General features: G+C 40.9%; 1 protein-coding gene across 12 annotated transcripts in view; it reads left to right on the forward strand.

Annotated features, from left to right (window-relative positions):
- Positions 1–22,541, forward strand: part of eya4 (EYA transcriptional coactivator and phosphatase 4) — a 454,812-nt gene that overhangs the window by 324,189 nt on the left and 108,082 nt on the right. For all 12 annotated transcript variants that reach the window (XM_072249790.1, XM_072249815.1, XM_072249809.1 and 9 more), the window contains 5 exons: positions 768–834; positions 1,189–1,331; positions 1,484–1,606; positions 9,738–9,820; positions 20,891–21,071. In XM_072249790.1, the coding sequence (XP_072105891.1) occupies positions 768–834; positions 1,189–1,331; positions 1,484–1,606; positions 9,738–9,820; positions 20,891–21,071 (597 nt within the window). The remainder of the gene's footprint in view (positions 1–767; positions 835–1,188; positions 1,332–1,483; positions 1,607–9,737; positions 9,821–20,890; positions 21,072–22,541) is intronic.

Below are 22,541 nucleotides of genomic sequence, written 5' to 3' on the forward strand. Positions count from 1 at the left end.
GCACTGGCCTGCAACAATGTTTTCAGCAGTCTGCAGCTCACATTAAGAGAGATCTGTAAATATATTTCTCTGCTACTGTATTGTAAAAGGACTTTCTCATCTGGGGGTGACAACTGGAGCCAGCCGCTTCCTGCTCTGTGGTGGTTAGGTTGATCTCCTGGTCTCCTGGGTGCACAAGATCATTTTCGTGAATCTAGAAGCAGTTCCTGAACCCTGTGGCCTTTGTCTTCTCTGTGGTGGCTATGATGCATGTTCTTGATATTTGCTGCTAAAAGGAAGCATCTATGAAGCTGATACCCTCACCGTAATGGTGCAGAACCAACTGTCAGAAGCTGCACTCAATTGTATACATTCCCAATAGAAACTGTACTTTTACTTTTAGAGTTTCCTCTGGGTGTAAACAGCCCAAACATATTTCTCAAAGGCTTTTTTGCCAATTTCATGTTTTTTTCACAGGAAATTGGATTGGTCATAATCACTATACAACGGAGATTTAGCCCATGAAAAGGGTCGAAATTCCATTTCTGGTTATAAGCATTTTATATTCCAACCAGCATTTTTGTAGCAATCATAATCAAAGTTTGTTGAAATTCCTTTAATCATGTTAGATTTTATTTTCCATGTACCGTACATTTATTTCTGCTAATTGCAATTTAAATTTAGCTTGTATCTCACACCTGCTTAACTTGAGTTTGTACCACAAAGTCCAAAATTCATTTGTTCTGCTTATCATTTAATGTTTCACTTGTCTTTCCTTTTTCCTGTAGTAATAACAAGTAGTGGATATAGTCCAAGAGGAATACATCATTATTCACCACAGCTTTATCCTTCCAAGTGAGTAGAAGGAAGTTTTCACAAGTCAATGTGAACAATTTCCAGAAATGTATTCACATATTTATTTTAAAAGGAAACAAAATTTTAATGTTAATATTACTGAACTCTTATTTGATTTAATTCTTTGTATTATTTCTAGTCATGTTATCAGAAAAGATGAAAGTGGATAATTTTGCATCAGAAACAATAAGTTCAGCATTAATCCTTTTTATAACAAACTGACTCATGAAGTAATGAAGTCTTACCTGAAACTCAAACAAATCTTGATGTCACTATTTGTCTGTGTGTTGTAGGTGCAAAAATGTCTCATTCTCATAGAAGTAGGCACCTAACCTGTCTGTTTCTCCTTCATAGGCCATACCCACATATTCTTTCCACACCTACAGCACAGTCAATGACAGCTTATGCTGGACAAACTCAGTATTCAGGAATGCAGCAGCCAGCAGTTTATGCTGCCTATTCTCAAACAGGCCAGCACTATGGATTGCCCGCCTATGGTAAGTCATTTCTGAAGGTTTAAAGTTGGTTATTGAACACTATTTTGCCATCTGTTTAATCAATTGTGACTTGCAAAACCAAGGAGTTAAAATTTCATTTCAAGAAACAAGATTAGAAAATATTTCAACCAGTTTGGCTATGCTGTTGTCAGGAATCAAGACAGAAGGGGGATTACCACAAGCACAATCTGCATTACAGACTGGATGCCTTAGTTACAGCCCAGGATTTACTACACCCCAACCAGGCCAAACACCTTATTCCTATCAGATGCAAGGTTAGTGTGTTACTATTTTTAAACCTCTTTGTCTGTTTATCTACTTTTTTTTGACATTTCTGGTCCTTCCTGTTCTTATTCTGAATAATAAATTAATTAGCAAATTTCACCGTGGTATTAAATTAACTCACTCTTAAAATTATTCTGCAAATTTGATCATATATCTTCACTGCATCTGTAAAGTGAACATAAGAATTCAATATCTTTAATTCATTAGCCGAGGTCCTCAAATAACTAACTATATTGCTAATTTAACGAGCTTTGCCCCTGGAAGTGAGCTGGCGGCAGGAGTGAGGAAAAGTACCACTGTCCTGGCCTCTATCCCATTCATGTCTTCCAGTTTTTCTGATTTCTATCAGGAATTAGTTTAATGTACATGACTCAGCTAGTTGTTTGTTCCTACTACAAGACTTGTACTCTGTGTATATATTGCAAGAATATTTAGGCTAGAATATTTCAGAGAATTTTAAGGGAGAAAATGCCTCCTTGTGTATTATTAGGTACAGTGTAGAGAAATGCTGCATATATCATTGTAGATTCTTTTATGTACTTAAATATCAGTCTATCTTCCAGTACCAATGAGAGAGAGAGGTAGGGAAATTGGGTGTGATGGGATGAAGCAGCTGGACCTGTGAATACAGAGCCTTTACTTGACAGTAATGGATATGTTGCTGTAAATCACTGAAAACTGAAGGATAAGCCTTGGAAAAATGGATTCATTTTGAAAGGCACGGGGTGGCCAAAGATAATCAGCATGGCTTGTTAGTAGGAGATCCTGACTGATTAGGTTGATTTGTTTTGAAGTAGAAATAGTATACTGTATATTTGAAGAGGGAATTGAGTTTGATGTACTGTAGATTGCAGAAAATTGATGTAGAATTAACTAAATTGGAAATAATTCAGAAATTGGGGTAGCTCAGGTGCATGAAGGTTGTGCTGAGTTGTTCTCTGATCTTGGCAATTTACCTGTAAACATTTCATCACCATACAGGGAGGCATCATCAGACCACTGTTAACTGTATGTTTCCTCATATACTTTATACTTTATACCTTATTGTCGCCAAGCAATTGATACTAGAACGTACAATCATCACAACGATATTTGATTCTGCGCTTCCCGCTCCCTGGATTACAAATATTAAATATTAAAAATATTAAAATTAGTAAATATTAAAATTTTAGATTATAAATCATAAATAGAAAATAGAAACATGGAAAGTAAGGTAGTGAAAAAAAAACGAGAGGCAGGTCCGGATATTTGGGGGGTACGGCCCAGATCCGGGTCAGGATCCGTTCAGCAGTCTTATCACAGTTGGAAAGAAAGTTGGAAGGAAGCTGTTCCCAAATCTGGCCGTACGAGTCTTCAATCTCCTGAGCCTTCTCCCAGAGGGAAGAGGGACGAAAAGTGTGTTGGCTGGGTGGGTCGTGTCCTTGATTATCCTGGCAGCACTGTTCCGACAGCGTGCAGTGTAAAGTGAGTCCAAGGACGGAAGATTGGTTTGTGTGATGTGCTGCACCGTGTTCACAATCTACTGCAGCTTCTTTCGGTCTTGGACAGGACAACTTCCATACCAGGTTGTGATGCACCCTAGAAGAATGCTTTCTACGGTGCATCTATAAAAATTAGTGAGGGTTTTAGGGGACAGGCCAAATTTCTTTAGTTTTCTCAGGAAGTAAAGGCGCTGGTGGGCCTTCTTGGCAGTGAACTCTGCTTGGTTGGACCAAATCAGGTCATTTGTGATATTGACCCCGAGGAACTTAAAGCTTTTGACCTGTTCCACTTGCGCATCACTTACGTAAATTGGGTTGTGCGGTCCGCTACTCCTTCTGAAGTCAACGACCAATTCCTTCATCTTGCTGACGTTGAGGGATAGGTTATTGTCTTCGCACCATGCCACCAGGTTCTTAATTTCCTCTCTGTACTCAAGCTCATCATTACCCGAGATACGGCCTACAATTGTTGTGTCATCAGCAAACTTGTATATTGAGTTTGATGGAAACTTGGCTACACAATCATGGGTGTACAGTGAGTACACCAGGGGGCTGAGTACACAGCCTTGTGGGGCACCGGTGCTCAGAGTGATTGTAGAGGAGAGCTTGTCCCCTACTTTTACAGCCTGGGTCCTGTCTGTGAGGAAGTTGGAGATCCAGCTGCAGATCTGAGTGTTAAGGCCCAGGTTCCGGAGCTTAGGAATCAGTTTAGGAATCATATGGTGATGAATCAGTTGGGTGTGACGTGGAAGTCTTGTCCAAAGGGTTAGAGACCATGAAACCCAAGGCAAGTTGGCAAATTGGATCCAAACAACAGGAATTCTGCAGATGCTGGAAATTCAAGCAACACACATAAAAGTTGACTTCGTTAGTCCTGACGAAGGGTCTCGGCCTGAAACGTCGACTGTACCTCTTCCTAGAGATGCTGCCTGGCCTGCTGTGTTCACCAGCAACTTTTAAATTGGATCCAAAGTTGGTTTAGTAAAAGGGTGATGGTTGTTTAGTAACTTGATGTACCATACACATTCCATTCTTGCAGTTGTCCTAGAGGTGCATAAAATTAGAGAGACTAGATCATGAAAAATACCCCATACCAGAAACTCCTAATGCCAGAGAGCATTGTTTTAAGATAAGGTTTTAAGAAAATAGGGGTCCTGAAGAATTTTTTTTTCCAGCCAGAGTGGTTGGAATCTGGCTGAGAAGGTGGTGGAAGCACATACTCACAACATGTAAGAAGTATTTAGATGAGCATTTGAATCATTCAAGGCAATAGTCCAGGTCGTGATGAATGGGATTAGTGTAGTTGGTTGTCAGTATGGACATCGTTGGTTGAAAGGCCTGCTTCTGTACCATATGACTATGATAAATGACAACATTTTTCTCAAATGACCTGGTGAATCTCTGGAACCAGTATCCTCTTGCAGCTGCTCTCCAGGAGGTTAGCACTGTCATTAGCCACATCATGGCTCATCAACAAAATCCGACACCAAAGCCAGGATTCATGTAGCAGACCCGCCAAGATCTCAGCAAATAAATCAGGCAAAGATCAGGGGCTTAAGTTTACAGAGTAAGCTCCAGAAATACTCAGGGTTGAGTACATTTAGAAGTTCTGGCACTTGAAATTCTATTTCAGCTGATTAACCAGCTTGAAGCTGTTTTTGCAAGCACGTGTAAAACTTCACAGAATCACTGGACTACACAGTGCAGAAGGTGGCCATTGAATTTCAGAATCAGAATCAGATTTAATATCACCGGCATATGTCATGAAATTTGTTAACTTTATGGCAGCTGTACAATAAAATGCGATAAATAAATATAGCAAAAAAACTGAGCTACAGTAAGTATGTATATGGTTGATGATAATGACGTCGACTGAGGCCTGAGAGGCTTACAAGGCGTAGAACAAGAGACAGTGCGGCGTGCCACTCCTCACACAGACATTTCGCAGTAAAGTATGTTTCTTTATTTTACGAGGTCGAGTTGCGAGCTCATCACTCATCCCGGCACGGATGGAAAGCATATTCGGGGATGGCCTGACTGGATTCGAACCCAGGAACCTCCAATCCAGAGTCCAGCGCTGATGTCACTGTGCCACCAGCCAACAGTGACATCAGCAATGGTTATATAATGGTTAATATAAGTAGTGCAAAATAACAGAAGTAAAAAAGTAGTGAAGTAGTGTTCAATGTCTGTTTAGAAATTGGATAGCAGAGGGGAAGAAGTTGATCCTGAATCACTGAGTGTGTGCCTTCAGTCTTCTCTATCTCCTTTCCGACAGTGACAGTGTGAAGAAGGCGTGTCCTGGGTAGTGACGATCCTTAATGATGGATGTCGCCTTCCTAAGGCACCATTCCTCGAAGATGTCTTGGATACTGCATAGGCTGGTACCCATGATGGAGCTGACTAATTTTACAAGTTCCTACCGCTTATTTCAATCCTGTGCAGTAGCCTTCTCCACCCATACCAAATGGTGATGCAGCCAGTCAAAATGCTCTCCACAGTAAATTTGTTGAAGGTTTTGAGTGTTTTAGTTAACAAACAAAATCTGCTCAAACTAATGAAATTTAGCCAGTAATCTTGCCTTTTTTATAGCTGCATCAATATGTTGGATCCAGGTTAGGTCCTCAGCGATATTGACACCCAAGAACTTAAAGTTGCTCGCTCTCCCCACTTCTGATCCCTCTACGAGGATTGGTTTGTGTTCCCTCATCTTACCCTTCCTGAAGTCCACAATCAGCTCTTTGGTCTTGCTGACATTGAGTGCAAGTTTGTTGCTGTGACACCACTCAACTGACCAGTATATCTCGCTCCTGTATGCCCTTTCATCACCATCTGAACTTCTGCCAACAATGGTTGCATCATCAGCAAATTTATAGATGCCGTTTGAACTATGCCTAGCTGCACAGTCATCTGGAAAGTGCATACTGCCTCTGTGTCCCCATTCTCTGCCCTCCCCCCATAGCCCTGCAAATTCCTTCTTTTCAGATGCTTTTCCACTTCCCTTGTGAAAGCTGCCATTACCACCCATGACAGTGGATTTCAGACTCCCTCACAGTAATTATCTCAGCACCCTTATCAAAGCCTTTATATCCCACTTATAGTTCAGCCAGCCGGGGGTATAGTGGCAACAGCACCGGCCTTCGGGGCAAATAGTCCCTTATTTGAATTCTATCCGTGCTGGGTTGAGCATCGAGCTAGCAATTCAGCCTCATAAAAAAAACAGTCAAATGCAATGGAAATGGCAAAAATGCTGCCGGATGCACCACAAGGCATGTAAAGGAACAACAACAATATTTCAGTAGCCCTCACTAAAATGATTCTCCACTTGCAGCTGAACTGATGTTGTATAAATGTTTATCATGACTTACTTCCTCTTGTATGTTGTCCCTTTGCTTATAAAGTCAGAAATTCCATATGCTTTATTAACCAATTTCTCAAGTTGACACGTTCAATAAGCTGTGCATATGGATACTTTGATCTAGTACTGCCTTAGATTGTGCCCTCTGGTTTATATTACCTCTTCTCATTCTTGCTACAAAAAAAAATGTAATACTTAATATTTCTCAACATCAAAGATCCCCGTTTCCTATCGTGGCACATGGAGGAAAGAAAAATGGAGGGCTATGCGGGAGGGAAACGTTAGTATGATCTTGGAGTAGGGTAAAAGGTGGGCACAACATTGTGGACTGAAGGACCTGTACTGTGTTGTACTGTTCTGTGTTCAATGCTCTATGTTCGGTCAACCCATTTCACAAATCTGTCTGTATTTCATCAAAGCCAAACCAGGAAAGATCTTGTACATTGAATGGTAGCACTCAGGGGAACAGAGGGTAGTTCACTGCGAGTGGATTCACAGCGGACAGGCTGGTGTGAAGAAAGCAGGGCATGTTCTCCTTCACAGGTTAGACCACTGAATACAAGAGTCTGGATATCATGTTGCAGTTTTGTACAAGACATTGGCAAGGCTGCACTTAGAGTATCATATACACTGTTGATTACCCTGCTATACAGAAGAGTGCAAAGAAGACTTATGAGAATATTGCCTGGACCCGAGGGCCTAATTTACATAGAGAGGTTGGGCAGACTGTGATTTTATTCCTTGGAGTCTGAGAGGTGATCTTACGGAGGTGCGTAAAATCATGAGGGGCATAGACAGGGTGAATGCATATAGTCTTTATTTTCCCAGGGAAAGGGAACCAAAAACTAGAAGGCCCAAGTTTATGGTGATACAAATGGAACAAGCTGCCAGTGAAAGTAAATGAGGTGGATGTAATAACAATATTTAAAATATTCTTGTATAAGCACATGGGTGGGAAGAGTTTAGAGGTATATAGGCAAAATCAGACTAACTTATGTGGGCATGGATGAGCTGTGCCAAAGGTCCTGTTTCTCTGCTATGTTGCGCTATGGCTCTATCCATTTCACAGTCCACTTTGTGTATCATCTGTAAATATGATGCCCACCCCACCACAAACATTCCCTTTGTTCTCTCTGCCCTTCCCTTTCCCACAACACAAAACATGCTTGGTTTCTAACTTTTTCGTGATATGATGAAAGGTCATTGAGCTGAAACGTTAATTGCTTTTCCATCCGCAGATACTGCCTGACCTGCTGAGTATTTCCAGCATTATTTTCAAATCTTCTTTCACTGCTCCTTTATTTTCCTATTAAATAGCCAATTTTGTATCCATATTGGAAGTCCCAAAAAGAGTCCACCAAACACATCTTTTCCTTATAATTTTCTACTTCATCATAAAACTCTATTACATTAGTTAGACATAGTTTTCCTTTAACAAACATATGCTAACTTTCTCAAATCAAGCTACAGTTTTCCAAGTGACTGATAACTCTGACCATCGTTAAAATGTTTCTGGAACTTACTCCACTCAAGTGTTAAACAGACCCGACTATTTAACCTCAGTAGTATTTAGCTTATTTGCTTTCTTGAAGAAGTACTTAATATTTGCAATTTTCCAAGCCTGTAGCACCATCCCTGAACTTATTGGAGTTTGAAACTCGTAAAATGTATAAACAGAAAATACCCAGTAGGTAGGGCAACATCTGTAGAGAGAGAAAAGCGGTATAAACATTTTGAGTCAAAGAACTTTCATCGGAACTGTTGAAAGAAACTCTTAACAAGGACAAACTTACCCTGCAGATTCCTTGGAGCAATTCATTCTCCACTCTCGCAGACTTGTGTCTAATTATTAAGATGTAGGCTCATGATAATCCACCTTCTGGGACCACTACAGTCCTTTGACTGGTTGTGTTACCACTGTGATGTTGGGTAGGGAGTACCAGGATTTAAATCCAGTGATAATACTTCTCTAAGTCAAAGTGATCCACTTGCAACCCTTGCTAAAGGTCACTTATACAAAACAAACTAAAGTGACAGAGTGGGAGCCACAATGAGAAACCCTAGTGAGTTGGGCTATTCTCAGCTCCATCTTCACAACACGTCTTACTAGAATTGAAAATAATATAACGGCAGAAATATATAAGCTTCAATTGATAGAATGAATAACGTTTTTATATTCGAACCAGTACTGGTGATCCTACTTCCAGTGACTTCTCAATGTTAAATTTCCTGGGATAATCCTGTCTTTGTTTCACACAAAGCAGGGTTCGAGGTAGAAGCCCCCATAGCAGAAGATCAATGGGAAGTCATGTCCTTCCCACAAAATGCTATTACTTTCAGTAAGACGATGATTGTATTCCAGTCCAGTGAATTCGTAAGTGGTTGTCTTTTGCCTGCATCTGTCATTGGAAATGTATTGACTATTGGTTTAGAAATTTAGTGGTGTTGGGACAGAGAGTTAGAGGGGTACTGCCAGGTGCAACACTTGAGGCCGCAAGTAATAGTATGGTGGATAGATCTTCCACACTTAGCTCCATGCATTGGGTCATACAGATTGTATGAAGAGAAGCCATGCTGAGATAGTTGCTAGGATTCAGTCAGAGCTTCACTGGTGAGCAAGATTGGGAGTTGTAGCTAGGAGTTAATTGCAGTAGGGAGAAGAGGGATTGAGAGAGGAAATGAATGTATAGTACAGGAGACAGCATTTATGTCATTTTGAATGGGCTTCCCAGCCCTGGGCTAAAACCTGTCCAGGGAACAGAACTAGCCAAGAGAAATCCTAATTGAATACCATCCATTCACCATCATACATACTAACTACTTCTGCCACAGGTGCACTGTGGCTGCACTGTGCGCCATCTATCCATAAAATACACCGCAGTTACTGGTCCAGGCTACTCTGGCTGCACTTCTCAAATCCATACTTTCTACCATCCAAAAGGTCGAGAGCAGCAAGTGGCTGGGTTATACATCATCCTTAATTAGAATCCTACTGCTGGTTGTTCATGATTACTGGGTTTAAATCCTGGAACTTTCAACCCAACATCACTGAGGAACTACCTTCACCAGAGAGATGGCTGACCATTGATAGGGATGGATAATAATTACTGGCCTGCTGCAGCACCTACCTGCTGAAAAAAATGAATGAAAATATGAATCGGCATTGGTGTTACATTTATTGGAGTTACTGGAAATATTGGGAGTACTCCCAACACTATTTTGCTACACTTCTAACATCTGCATCTGTTATTAATATTCTTATCCTTATTTTTTTTATCACAGGTTCTAGTTTTGCACCATCCCCAGGTATATATGCAAGCAGCAACTCCGTTTCCAATTCAACAAGCTTCAACAGTTCCCATCAGGTATTCTCTGTTAGCTATCTTTTCCTGAATGCAGAGGCAGACTCACTGACCACGTCCCAGAAATGTCACTGGCTTCCATACTTCAGGTCACTGTCACTGTGTACCTAACCTGTGTTTTGCCAGGCTAAATCTTTTTCAGCCTGATCTTGTCTCACCAAACTTCACAGTCATATGGTGTTAGAAGGGGACCATAGATAACAATTGTGTGGGACACTTGGCTATCTTGTGCCTTCAGAATGAGGATGTTAAGCCAACTTTAGGGTTCTCATTTCTGCCAGTGTCTGAGCCTGGATATTTTCCAACTGTGATCTTGATGTGTTTTTGAATTATATTTCAGAATTTCAAAAGTAAATATCTTAATGTGATATCGTAACTTAAAGTAAATCTTTATTGTCTAGATTCCAATGTCAGCTTCAAGCTTATTTCAGTAGTATACTTCTTAGATCATGTTTCATCTTGTCTCCAGTTCCAAACAAAAAGCAAAAGAGTACAAGTGCTGAATGCATTGCAGTACATAATATTAAAACTGTGAATTACAGTAAATTATATATTTTTATATATATATATATATATATATAAATAGTTAAATTACATAAGTAGTGCAACAAAAAGTAGTGATGGGTTCAATGTCCATTTAGAAATCAGACAGCAAGGGGAAGAAGCTGTTCCTGAATCATTGAGTGTGTGCCTTTAGGCTCCTGTACCTCCTTCTTGATGGTAGCAATGAGAAGAGGGCATGTCCTGGGTGATGGGGGTCCATAATAATGAATAATAATTATTTTCCATGAGGTAACAAAGAAATACTCAAAGAGTGAAGGAATAAAAATTAGTAGTCCCACACACTAGAAACCATAAGCGGGAGAGGCCATTTAAAAGGATAAATTTGTTATTCCTGTTGCTAGACAAGGCCCACAACATGCAAAAGCCATCTAGGAACAAGTAATGAGGTTTTAGGAGGAGAGAAGTGCTTCTTCCTCTAACATTTACAGCTGGGATGACATCTGTGCCCCATATGTGCCAGCACCATTTCCTTGGTGGTTTCTGGCTGGTAGCCTTTGATGCAAGGAGGAGGGAATTAAAATGAAAGAAGCAAAAAAAAATGGAGGTTCTGGAAATCTGAAATGCAGCTGGTCTGCTAACTGTCCCCAGCATTTTCTGTTTGTTTTTGAGAAGTAGAACAGGTTTCCCAACTCAACCAGTCCCGTTGCCATCTAAATTCATTGTATAGAGAAAAGGTCAAATGATGAAGATGCTTGGAAAGTGCATGGGAAGTGTAGCAGTGCTGGCCAGGCGAGGACCTGACAAGAGCAGTTCCTCCCTTCCATGTATGGTAGAAGAATGAGTGGGGGGCGATGTGGGAGGGAAGTGTTAGATTGATCTGGGAATAGGTTAAAGGGTTAGTACAACATCATGAGCTGAAGGGCCTGTCATATTCTGTACTGTTTTATGTTCTAAACTTCCTACCTAAGTGACCTCTTTGAGGATAGCAATGTACAGGTCTGGATACACGTTGAAGCTAAAACAGGAAATGTTGAAGCACTCAGCAGGTCAGGCAGCATCTTGGATCGAGGATCTTTCATCAGAAATGAAATTTTGAGAAAACGAGTGTGTTAAGCTACTAAGAGAGATGCATGGTGACAACTGAGCAAATGTTTGTGGTAGGACTCAGACAAAACTTTTCAAAGTAACAATTATTTTGAAAAACCAGCTGATGTAAATGGAAAAGAGAACAGAAACAGATTGAAAAATAAAAATACAGTGGATAAAGAGGAAGAAAACAGAAGTTATCTGAAATTGTTATATTCAGTATCAAATGTGAAGGACTTCAATATCCCTAGGTGGAAGACGATGCGCTGTTCTTCAAGTTTTCACCATGATGTTGTGGCATCATTGGTGCAATGTAAGAGACTGAAGAAAGTGTATTCAGAGTGGGAGTGGGAAAATTAAAGAGGCAGGCTACCGGGAATTCAGAGTTGCCGTTGAGGACTAAACAGCGAGGTTCTGCAAAACTGCTGTACAATCTGTGTTTAGTTTCTCCACTGTAAAGGAGTTCTTATTATGAGCTTGAATTACAATATACTAAACTGGAAGAAGTGACGTTGAATCACTGCCTTACCTTAAAAGACTGTCTGGTTTGTGCAGAGTATGGTAAGGCAAGAGATGAAACTGGGGAAGGTGTGTCTGATGGTGAAATGATGGAGAATGATCCATTCAGTGTGGAAGCTGCTGGGATGGAAAGTGAGGACCAGGAACCACTATATTTGTTCTCAGCAGCACAGGAGATGGTGAAACAGAAGTACATGCAACAGAAATGTGTGTGTGTGTGAGTGAGTGTACGTGTGTGTATGTGTATGTGTATGTCTGTGTGTGTGAGTGTACATGTGGGTGTGTGTGTGTGTGTGTGTGAGTGTACATGTGGGTGTGTGTGCATGTGGGTGTGTGTGAGTGTACATGTGGGTGTGTGTGCATGTGTGTGTGTGTGTATGTGTGTGTGTGTGAGTGTACATGTGGGGGTGTGTGCATATGTGTGTGTGTGTACATGTGGGTGTGTGTGAGTGTACATGTGGATGTGTGTGCATGTGTGTGTGTGTGAGTGTACATGTGGGTGTGTGTGCATGTGTGTGTGTGTGTGTGTGTGTGAGTGTACATGTGGGTGTGTGTGCATGTGTGTGTGTGTGTGTACATGTGGGTGTGTGTATGTCTGTGTGTATGTGTGTGTACATGTGGGTGTGTGTGCATGTGTGTGTATGTGTGTGTGTGTGAGTGTACATGTGTGTGTATGTCTGTGTGTGTGTGTGAGTACATGTGTGTGTGCATGTGTGTGTGTGAGTGTACATGTGGGTGTGTGTGCATGTGTGTGTGTGAGTGTACATGTGGGTGTGTGTGCATGTGTGTGTGTGTGTGCATGTGTGTGTATGTGTGTGTGTGTGTGTGAGTGTACATGTGTGTGTGTGTATGTCTGTGTGTGTGAGTGTACATGTGGGTGTGTGTGCATGTGTGTGTGTATGTCTGTGTGTGTGTGTGTGTACATGTGGGTGTGTGTGCATGTGTATGTCTGTGTGTGTGTGAGTGTACATGTGTGTGTGTATGTCTGTGTGTGTGTGTGAGTGTACATGTGGGTGTGTGTATGTGTGTGTGTGAGTGTACATGTGGGTGTGTGTGCATGTGTGTATGTCTGTGTGTGTGTGTGTGAGTGTACATGTGGGTGTGTGTATGTGTGTGTGTGTGAGTGTACATGTGGGTGTGTGTGCATGTGTGTATGTGTGTGTATGTCTGTGTGTGTGTGTGTGTGTGAGTGTACATGTGGGTGTGTGTGCATGTGTCTGTGTGTGTGTGTGTGAGTGTACATGTGGGTGTGTGTGTGCATGTGTATGTCTGTGTGTGTGTGAGTGTACATGTGTGTGTGTGTGTGTGTGTGAGTGTACATGTGGGTGTGTGTGCATGTGTGTGTGTGTGTGTGTGTGTGTGTGTGTGCGCGCGTGTGTATGTCTGTGTGTGTGTGTGGGGGGGGGGTCATTCAGAACAATATTGAACTTATTTTCAAGTAACCATTCCATTTTGTTTTTCTCCATCTCACCATGGATGTGGCTGTACCTCTTTGAATCAAATTGTTTTCTTTCATATTTCCAATTGCCATTACATTGAAACTAATTGTTATCTTAACACAGATACTCCCTGAGTCCTCTCCAGTTCCCCAGCCCTCTCTCCAACTTTACAGGTTTGTCTGCTCCAGTAATGGTAGAGGGTTCTCAACATGAAATATCAACTGCTTCTCTTCCTGACTTACTGATGTGACCTAGTGCTTCTAGCATTCTTCTTCTTTGTCAGGATCTATCAGTTTTTGGTCCAGTTTCTCTCTCTTTCTCTGTATCTCTCTCTTTCTCTTAAACACACACACACAGATCCATATACATTAGGTATTAAAATATTTAATAGAAAAAGAGTGCAGAATCTCCATTATTTAAACATTTATATTAAGGTCAAGCAGGTTTATAACATTGGTAGGGAGTTCAACAAACTCCTTGAACAGTTTGAAAACCAAATTAATTTTGCTGTGTATTGATATTGCATAGAGAAGCAAACTTCTTTGAACATAAGAACCTAGATACATGGTGGTGTTGCTCAGAGGTCAGTCCTCTCCTGTATGAAGGGTTTTCACATTCTTCTAATGAGGACAATTCCCCTGAATGCTCCATATTTTCTCCCACATCCCAAAGGAGGCTAATGGGCAGGTTAATTGGCCACTGAAATTTGGTCACATTCATAGTCGTAGTCATGCTTTATCGATCCCAGGGGAAATTGGTTTTCGTTACAGTTGCACCATAATAAATTAAATAGTAATACAACCATAAATAGTTAAATAGTGATATGTAAATTATGCCAGGAAATAAGTCCAGGACCAGCCTATTGGCTCAGGGTGTCAATAAATAGTTAAATAGTAATATGTAAATTATGCCAGGAAATAAATCCAGGACCAGCCTATTGGCTCAGAGTGTCTGACCCTCCAAGGGAGGAGTTGTAACGTTTGATGGCCACAGGCAGGAATGACTTCCTATGACGCTCTGTGTTGCATCTCGGTGGAATGAGTAGGTGAGTTGTAAAATCAGAGAGATGTTGATGAAAATGTGGAGAGAATGCATGATGGAGACAATTAATGGATGATATTTCAGCTGGTATAGAATCAATAGGCTTCCAATACTCATTCCATTTTTCCATATTTCCTTATAGCATTTCCTCTATGTTATAAGGAAATATGGAAAATTAGAACTTCAGTTAAAAGCAAAAAAATACTGTATAGTCCCTCAAGCCTTTTCCGTCATTTAGTAAGATCATAGCTTATCGTTTTTTTTTTGTTGTCATTTGCCTGTAGCAACCCTACATCCCTTAAAATCTAGTAATTTATTGACATCAACTTGAATATTCTTAGCAAATGAACTTCCACAACTCTTTTGATTAGAATATCCCAAATATTCACTACCCTCTGGAAGAAGAAATCTCAGTCGTGAAAAGCCCGCACCTGCACCTTATTATTATTCTGGACACCCCATCCAGAGAAAACATCAACATGGCATCAACCCATGTTAAGCCCCTTAAGAATGTTGTACTTCACAATGAAGTCACCTCTAATTCTTCTCAGCTCATTTACAGCTGAGAAGAATTAGAGCTCCTAGGCTTATTCTGCTTAATCTCTCCTCATGAGGCAAGCTCCCTCCACACTCATCCTTCCCAGAAATCCATCTGCACCTGCTTTAAATCATTTTGGCCCTTTACTCCATCCAAGGCTGTGATCACCTGTCAAGCATGCCTAAATGGCAGCATGAGTCCAAAAACAACATACACAAAATGCTGGAGGAACTCAGCAGGTCAGACAACATCTTTGCAGGGGAATAAACAGTCTATAAATTCAGCCTTATTTTGAAGTTATTGCACATAACTAAGACAAACAAATTGTCTTCGTATAAGTTCAGTGCTTGTGCTTTAGAGACAGTGGGATTCAGTGTAAAATATTGCATGATCACAACAAACCCAACCAGTACTCATTGATTAAATTTTCATTCAGTTCCTTAGTGGAGTAGGCAAGAAATTACTCACAAATTGAGAGACTTACTGTACTCCATATTTGATGAATGCCAGTGTTCTACTTCATGCACATAGCTTATAAAGCACCTTGCTCATAGACTGTGGAAACTCCTTAAGGAACAATTGGTTAAATATTCAATACTTTGCACGATAATATATTTTAAAGCTGAGAATGCCACATCTAATATTGGAAATTAGATCACATTTAGAGTGTCCATTCGTAATCAATGGTTCAGTTAATACCCTAAAAGATGAGGAAATCCTCATCTGTTAGGGGATAGTAGTTTAGTTCTTTGAGTGTTAGGGCACAGTAGTTTAATAAGAATGGCTCCAGGGGAGTGTCTTGTACTGTGTGCGGGGTGTGGGAAGTCTGGGAGTCCTCATATCTCCCAGATAAACACATCTGCTCCATGTCCACTGAGCTGCAGCTCTTGAGAGAAGGTATAAAGAAACTGGAGCTGCAGCTCAATGACCTTCAACACATATAGGAAAATGAGGAGATGATAGACAGGAGCTACAGCGAGGTGGTCACCCTTACACTGTCAGGAGAAGAAGGGGAATGCACAGCCAGTGCAGAGTACGTACACCCTCGACCGTTCCCCTCAATCATAAGTACACCCTCGGCTATTCCCCTCAATCATAAGTACACCCTCAGCTGTTCCCCTCAATCATAAGTACACCCTCAGCCATTCCCCTCAATCATAAGTACACCCTCGGCCGTTCCCCTCAATCATAAGTACACCCTCAGCCATTCCCCTCAATAATAAGTACACCCTCGGCTGTTCCCCTCAATCATAAGTACACCCTCAGCCATTCCCCTCAATCATAAGTACACCCTCGGCTGTTCCCCTCAATTATAAGTGTACACCCTCGGCCGTTCCCCTCGATAATAAGTGTACAACTTTTGATACAGCCATCCGGGGGAGCCACAATAAATAAGTGTCTGACAGTAAGTCTGGATCTGTCCTCAAAAGAGCAGAGAGGTAAAGAGGACTTCAGTGTCGAAAGGGGATTCCCTAGTCAGAGGAACAGAGATTTTTTCTGTGGGTGTGATAGAGTCACCTGGATGGAAATTTCTTTCCTCGTGTCATGGTCAGGAATGTCTCGGATCATTTCCACGGCATTCTCAAGGGTAAGGGTGAGCAGCCAGAAGTCTTGGTGCGCATTGGCACCAATAACATGGGTTCACAAGGTGAGGAGGTCCTGAAGAGAGATTTTGTGGATCTAGGTAGAAAGCTGAGAAACAAGACTTCCAGAATAGTAACCTCTGGATTGCTGCCTTTGCCACATGCCAGTGAGGGTAGGAATAAAATGATTTGGTGGGTGAGTTTGTGGCTGAGGAACTGGTGCAGAGGGCAGGGTTTTGGATTTATGATCAATGGGATCTCTTCTGGGGAAAGAGTGACTTCAAAAGGGGTGGGTTACACGTGAATCTGAAGGGGCCCAATATCCTTGCAGACTGGTTTGCTAGGGTTGCTCAAAAGGGTTTAAACTGATTTGGCAGGGGGATGGCAACTGAAGTGATAGTGCCAAAGATGAGATGCTGGTTTACAAACAGAGGCAATAATTAGTGAGGAAATGCTGTTGATATGGCAAAATTACAGGATGAGTTGCAATGTAAAAGGCGGACAAAATCGAAAAGAGTGAATACAGGATTAAAGATGTTATATTTGAATGTGTGTAGTATACGGAATAAGGTAGATGGAGTTATCACACAGTTACAGATGAGCATGTATGATATTCTAGGCATCACTGAATCATGGCTGAGAAATGATAGCTGGGAGCTTAATGTCCAAGGATACACACTGCATCAAAAGGACAGGCAGGAAGACAGAGGGAGCGGTGTTGCTCTAACGGTAAAAAATGAAATCAAATCTTTAAAAAGAGGTGACATAGGGTCGGAAAGTGTTAAATCATTGTGGATAGAGCTAAGGAACTGAAAGGGTTAAAAGACCCTGATGGGAGTTGGATTCAGACCCCCAAACAGTAGTAAGGATGTGGTCTACAAATTACAATCAGAGATAAGAAATGCCAAAACGGCAATGTTACAATAGACATTGGGGATTGGGGATTTCAATATGTAGACAGATTGGGAAAATCAGCTTAGTGCTAGATTCCAAGAGAGGGAGATTTCTGGAATGCATTCGAGATGGCTTTTTAGAGTAGCTCATGGTCATCCCACAAGGGGTCAGCTATTCTGGATTGGGTGTTGTACAATGAACTGAGATTGATTAGAGAGCTTAAGGTAAAAGAACCCTAAGGAGAAAGTGATCATAATATAATTGAATTCACCTGAAATTTGAGGAGGAGAAGCTAAAGTTATATGTATCAATATTACAGCAGAGTAAAGGGAATTACAGAGGTGCAAGAGAGGAGTTGCCCATTATTGATTGGAAAAGAACATTGGCAGGGGTGAAGGCAGAGCAGCAATGGCTGGAATTTCTGGAAGCAATTCAAAAGGCACAAAACATAAGCATCCCAAAGAGAAAGAAGTATTCTAAAGGCAAGATGACACAAGTGTGGCTAATAAGAGAAATCAAAGCCAACATGAAAGCCAAAGAGAAGGCATATAATAGAGCAAAAATTGGTAGGAAATTAGAGGATTGGGAAGCTTTTAAATGCCAACAGAAGGCAACTAAAAAGTCAATAAGAAGGTAAAGATGTTATATGAAAGTAAGCTGGCCAATAATATTAAAGAGGATACCAAAAGTTTCTTCAGATATATAAAGTATAAAAGAGAGATGAGAGTGCATATCGAACCGCTGGAAAATGATGCTGGAGAGGTAGTAATGGGGGACAAGGAAATGGTGGATGAAGTATATAAGTATTTTGCATCTGTCTTCATTGTGGAAGACACTAGCAATTTGGTGGAAGTCATGAGGTGTGTGGTTAACATAACCGGAGAGAAGTTTCTTAGGAAACTGAAAGGTCTGAAGGTAGACAGGTCACCTGGGCCAGATGGTATACACCCCAGGGTTCTGAAAGAGGTGGTTGAATAGATTGTAGAGGGATTAATAATGATCTATCAAGAGTCACTAGATTCTGGTAAGGCTCTGGAAGACTGGAAAGTTGTAAATGTTACTCCACTCTTCAAGACGGGAGAGAGACAAAAGAAAGGAAACTATAGGACAGTTAGTCTGACCTCAGTGGTTCGGGAGATGTTGGAGTCAATTGTTAAGGATGAGTTCTCAGGGTACTTGGAGACACATGATAAAATAAGCTGTAGTCAGCCTGGTTTCCTCAAGGGAAAGTCTTGCTTGAAAAATCTGCTGGAATTCCTGACTATGAAGACAGGTGCAGGGGCAGGTAGTTTTGAGGAAGTAGAGAGGCTACAGAAGGACTTAGGCAAATTAAGAGAATAGGCAAAGAAGTGACAAATGGAATACAGTGCCAGGAAGTGTATGGTCATGCACCTTGGCAGAAGAAATGAAAATGTTGACTATTTTCTAAATGGAGAGAAAATACAAAAAAAACTGAGGTACAAAGGGACTTCAGAGCCCTTGTGCAGCGTTCCCTAAAGGTTAATTTGCTGGTTGAGTCGGTGGTGAAGAAGGCAAATGCAATGTTAGCATCGATTTCAAGAGAACTAGAATATAAAAGCAAGGATGTAATGTTGAGGCCTCACATGGTGTATTGTGAGCAGTTTGGGGCCCCTTATCTTAGAAAGAATATGCTGAAACTGAAGAGGGTCCAAAGGAGATTTACAAAAATGATTCCAGGTTTGAACAGCTTGTCATATGAAGGGCATTTGATGGTTCTGGGCCTGTATTCACTAGAATTCAGAAGAATGAGGGCTGACCGCAATGAAACCTATCAAATGGTGAAAGGCCTTGATAGAGTGGATGTGGAGAGGATGTTTCCTATAATGGGAGAGTGTAAGACCAGAGGACACAGCCTCAGAATAGAGGGACATCCATTTAGAATGGAGGAAGTATTTCTTTAGCCAGAAAGTGGTGAATCTGTGGAATTCTTTGCCACAGGCAGCTGTGGAGGTCAAGTCTTTATGTATATTTAAGACAAAAGTCAATAGATTCTTGATTGGTCAGGCCCTGAAGGGATATGGAGAGAAGGCAGGAGATTGGGGCTGAGGGGAAAATTGGATCAGCCATGATGAAATGGCAAAGCAGACTCAATTGAGCCAAATGGCCTAATTCTGTTCCTACATCTTATGTCTTATAATTAACGGGTAACATTCAGTCTGGAGTGGGATTCATTTTCCTTGCTGTTCCTTTCCAAAAGAACATATCCACCAGTGCCCTGCCAACAGTTGCCCCCATACTTACTGGTTCATACGGAGTTTTTATCAGAGAAAAGGCAAACAAACGTAGTCCTCCAGGACCAGTGAACGTGAGAAGACACATCTGAACCTTCCAGCATCAGACCCAGATTGGCCCAGCCTCATACTTGCTCTTTGTCCTGGATGTTCTGAGGTTGTGGACTAAATAGCTGTATAGGGGGAAGAGGGTAGGGACTATATGGTGAATAAGGGAAGAGAAGGAAGGAGACTAAGATTGTACTACATGTAAAGGAGGATAAATGCAGGAACCTGACATGTGGATTGGACATGGATAAGCTTTTGAAAGCCTGACTGTGCAGGAGGGGCCAAATGGCCACTTCCACTATAATCAAATAGGAGAGAGTTAATGGCCATTTCTCACTGAGGGAGCAGTGGGGGATATTATGGCTAACATGAATTCAAAAATGAGCTTAGCTGGAGCTGCAGTCATTCAATGACTGTCTTAGACCAGGAAAGAGCTTATGACAGCATAGGCATTGCAGCCAACACACAATCTTGCAGTGCTCTACAGACTGACCAGTCTTAGTAAGCATTTAAAAACATTGTTTCTAGCAGGAGATCAACTGACAACAACGCAATCATGTGTGAAGGACAGTCAAGGGTCCAATTTATCTAACAATTGACATGCAAAGGACTGGAAACTTGTGGACTTTAGGTCACTGTGGAACGGATGGTGGTTTTCGGTCAGGAGGCTGCTTGGATCCTCATTAATCCTGTGGGAGCTGGATGCTCAAAGGCACCTATAGTATGCAGCTGGTGAACTTGTGTGGACACTGCTCCTCAAAAGATCTGCCTTCTTGACCTTGCTGACGGGTTAATGCCACAAACATTTTATCATTGTTACTTTGCTGAAGTGATCATCCCTCATGATAGCACTGCCTGCCTAACCACAATGTACTTGCAAATGCATTTCCAGGAACTCTCCTAGGCCACTTTATGCTCTCTGCACTGAACTGAATTTAGCTGTTCTTCGACCTCCCAGGCCCATCTGCCTCCACTGTCAATTCATGCATGCTTACACATGACCTCAATTACTTAAGGATCTACCTTTTAAATACTATATCAATTGCTCATTTGACTTTGTTCTTTTCATTTTGTTTCAATTATGGTTAAGTTGATAAGCGTGTGGTTTCATTGAGCATATGATTGCTCCGCTACAAGAGAAATGACTTAAACTGATGGTTTTTCTTCAGGATTATCCTGGCTACACTGCGTTTGGCCAAAACCAGTATGCACAGTATTATCCATCTGCAACATATGGCACATATATGACCTCAAATGATACTGTTGATGGCACCTCTTCAACATCAACAACATACCAGTTACAAGATCCTCCCAATATCCCTGGTCAACCATCCACGGATCTTCCTGGAGGTAAATGACTTCCTTTCTAGTTGTACTGTAGTCAATCTTTCAAAACTACTACAAGATCGAATGTTGTCAAGATTTTGACAAACAGTAAAGTGACTGTTTGAATTTGGCGCAATAACAGATTGCATTTTTGATTATAACTGTCTTTTAACTATTCATCCTGCAAACTGCTGGCAATAAACCTTTAATCTGTGTTTCACCATTGTAATATCCAAGCAACCAAGCTCAGATGAATTTAATTCCCCTATAGTTTTTGGATCTTTTGCTGTTGTCAGGACTTCTTGCAGTTGTAAAAGTTCCAAGGTAGTGCTCTAAAAGTGTTGATTGGGGGTAGGGGAGAAACAGAAAATCCAGCAGCTTGGTTTACACTTGTCAAAACAAACCCATTTTTGCTGACTACTGCACTTGCTCCTCTAAAGCAGAAACATGTATTTATGTAGATAGACTGACAGAGGGATAGCTTGTGCCTCAGATTTGGATATTTTGTTAAATGAGTTCCAGTTTGGTACAGTAAAATGCAACAGACACACAGGCATGCACATGTACTGATGACAATTGGGTTGTGTGGGTGTAACACAGCAAATTGCCTTTGGTCCAAGTAGAAAGCAGAGCACAGAGGACAATAACCAATGTTGTTGATAGATTTGTATGGTTGAGCATTTTATTATATGGTGTGTGATGTTGAGGTTTAGCCATAAAGTGAATACAGCCAGCCTAAGTTAAACAGAAGCAGGTTTCCAATTTAGTAAATAAGTAACACACATAGACGCAGTAAACTATCTGAAGCACAGCACAGATTGAAAGAGACAACAGAAGTATGGTGTGTTTATTTTTGAGTTTCCTCACAATGTTTTAATTTTAAATTTATTTTTGCATTCATTGTATGATAAATAGAGCTAGCTTAAACATGTACTGGCTGTATTTCATCATTTAAAGTATCTACAGTAAATTTAAAACAAGATTAGTACTTGCTATTAATACCAGTGTGAAAACAGCATACTCTATTATTCCAGAGTTTGACTGTTTTAATTGAGGGCATTTGAACTCTGATATCAAAGCTTTCTCAAGAAAGTAGAACATTCTTGAACTTAAAGTCTTATTTTTTTCCCAGTTGTCTTTGGCAAGCTTACAGATTTTTGATTAAGGAAGCTTATCATTCTTCTTCAATCACACACATTTTCATTTTCCATTCCAAAGAGTTAGGCTGTTTTTCATTATTGAGACATAACAATAAGTGCTTTAAAACCTGTTCTGTTTCCTGTTAACATTTTTCCCTAACACCCTTCAGTTACACTCACTAAACATGGGTAATTATGAGGGATCCTTGGTCTGTGTGGTCTTTAGTTGATTTCTCTACCTTAATAATCGTTACAATTGAACAACAAACTTAAAATCAAATGCATAGTAGAAATGCAATAAATCTTTTTAATAATGTAACTTGCGAATCTTGCAATATTTCCTAAAATGTAGTAT

Source organism: Mobula birostris, chromosome 2 (genome assembly GCF_030028105.1).
Source record: "Mobula birostris isolate sMobBir1 chromosome 2, sMobBir1.hap1, whole genome shotgun sequence".
Classification (NCBI taxonomy): Eukaryota; Metazoa; Chordata; class Chondrichthyes; order Myliobatiformes; family Myliobatidae; genus Mobula; species Mobula birostris.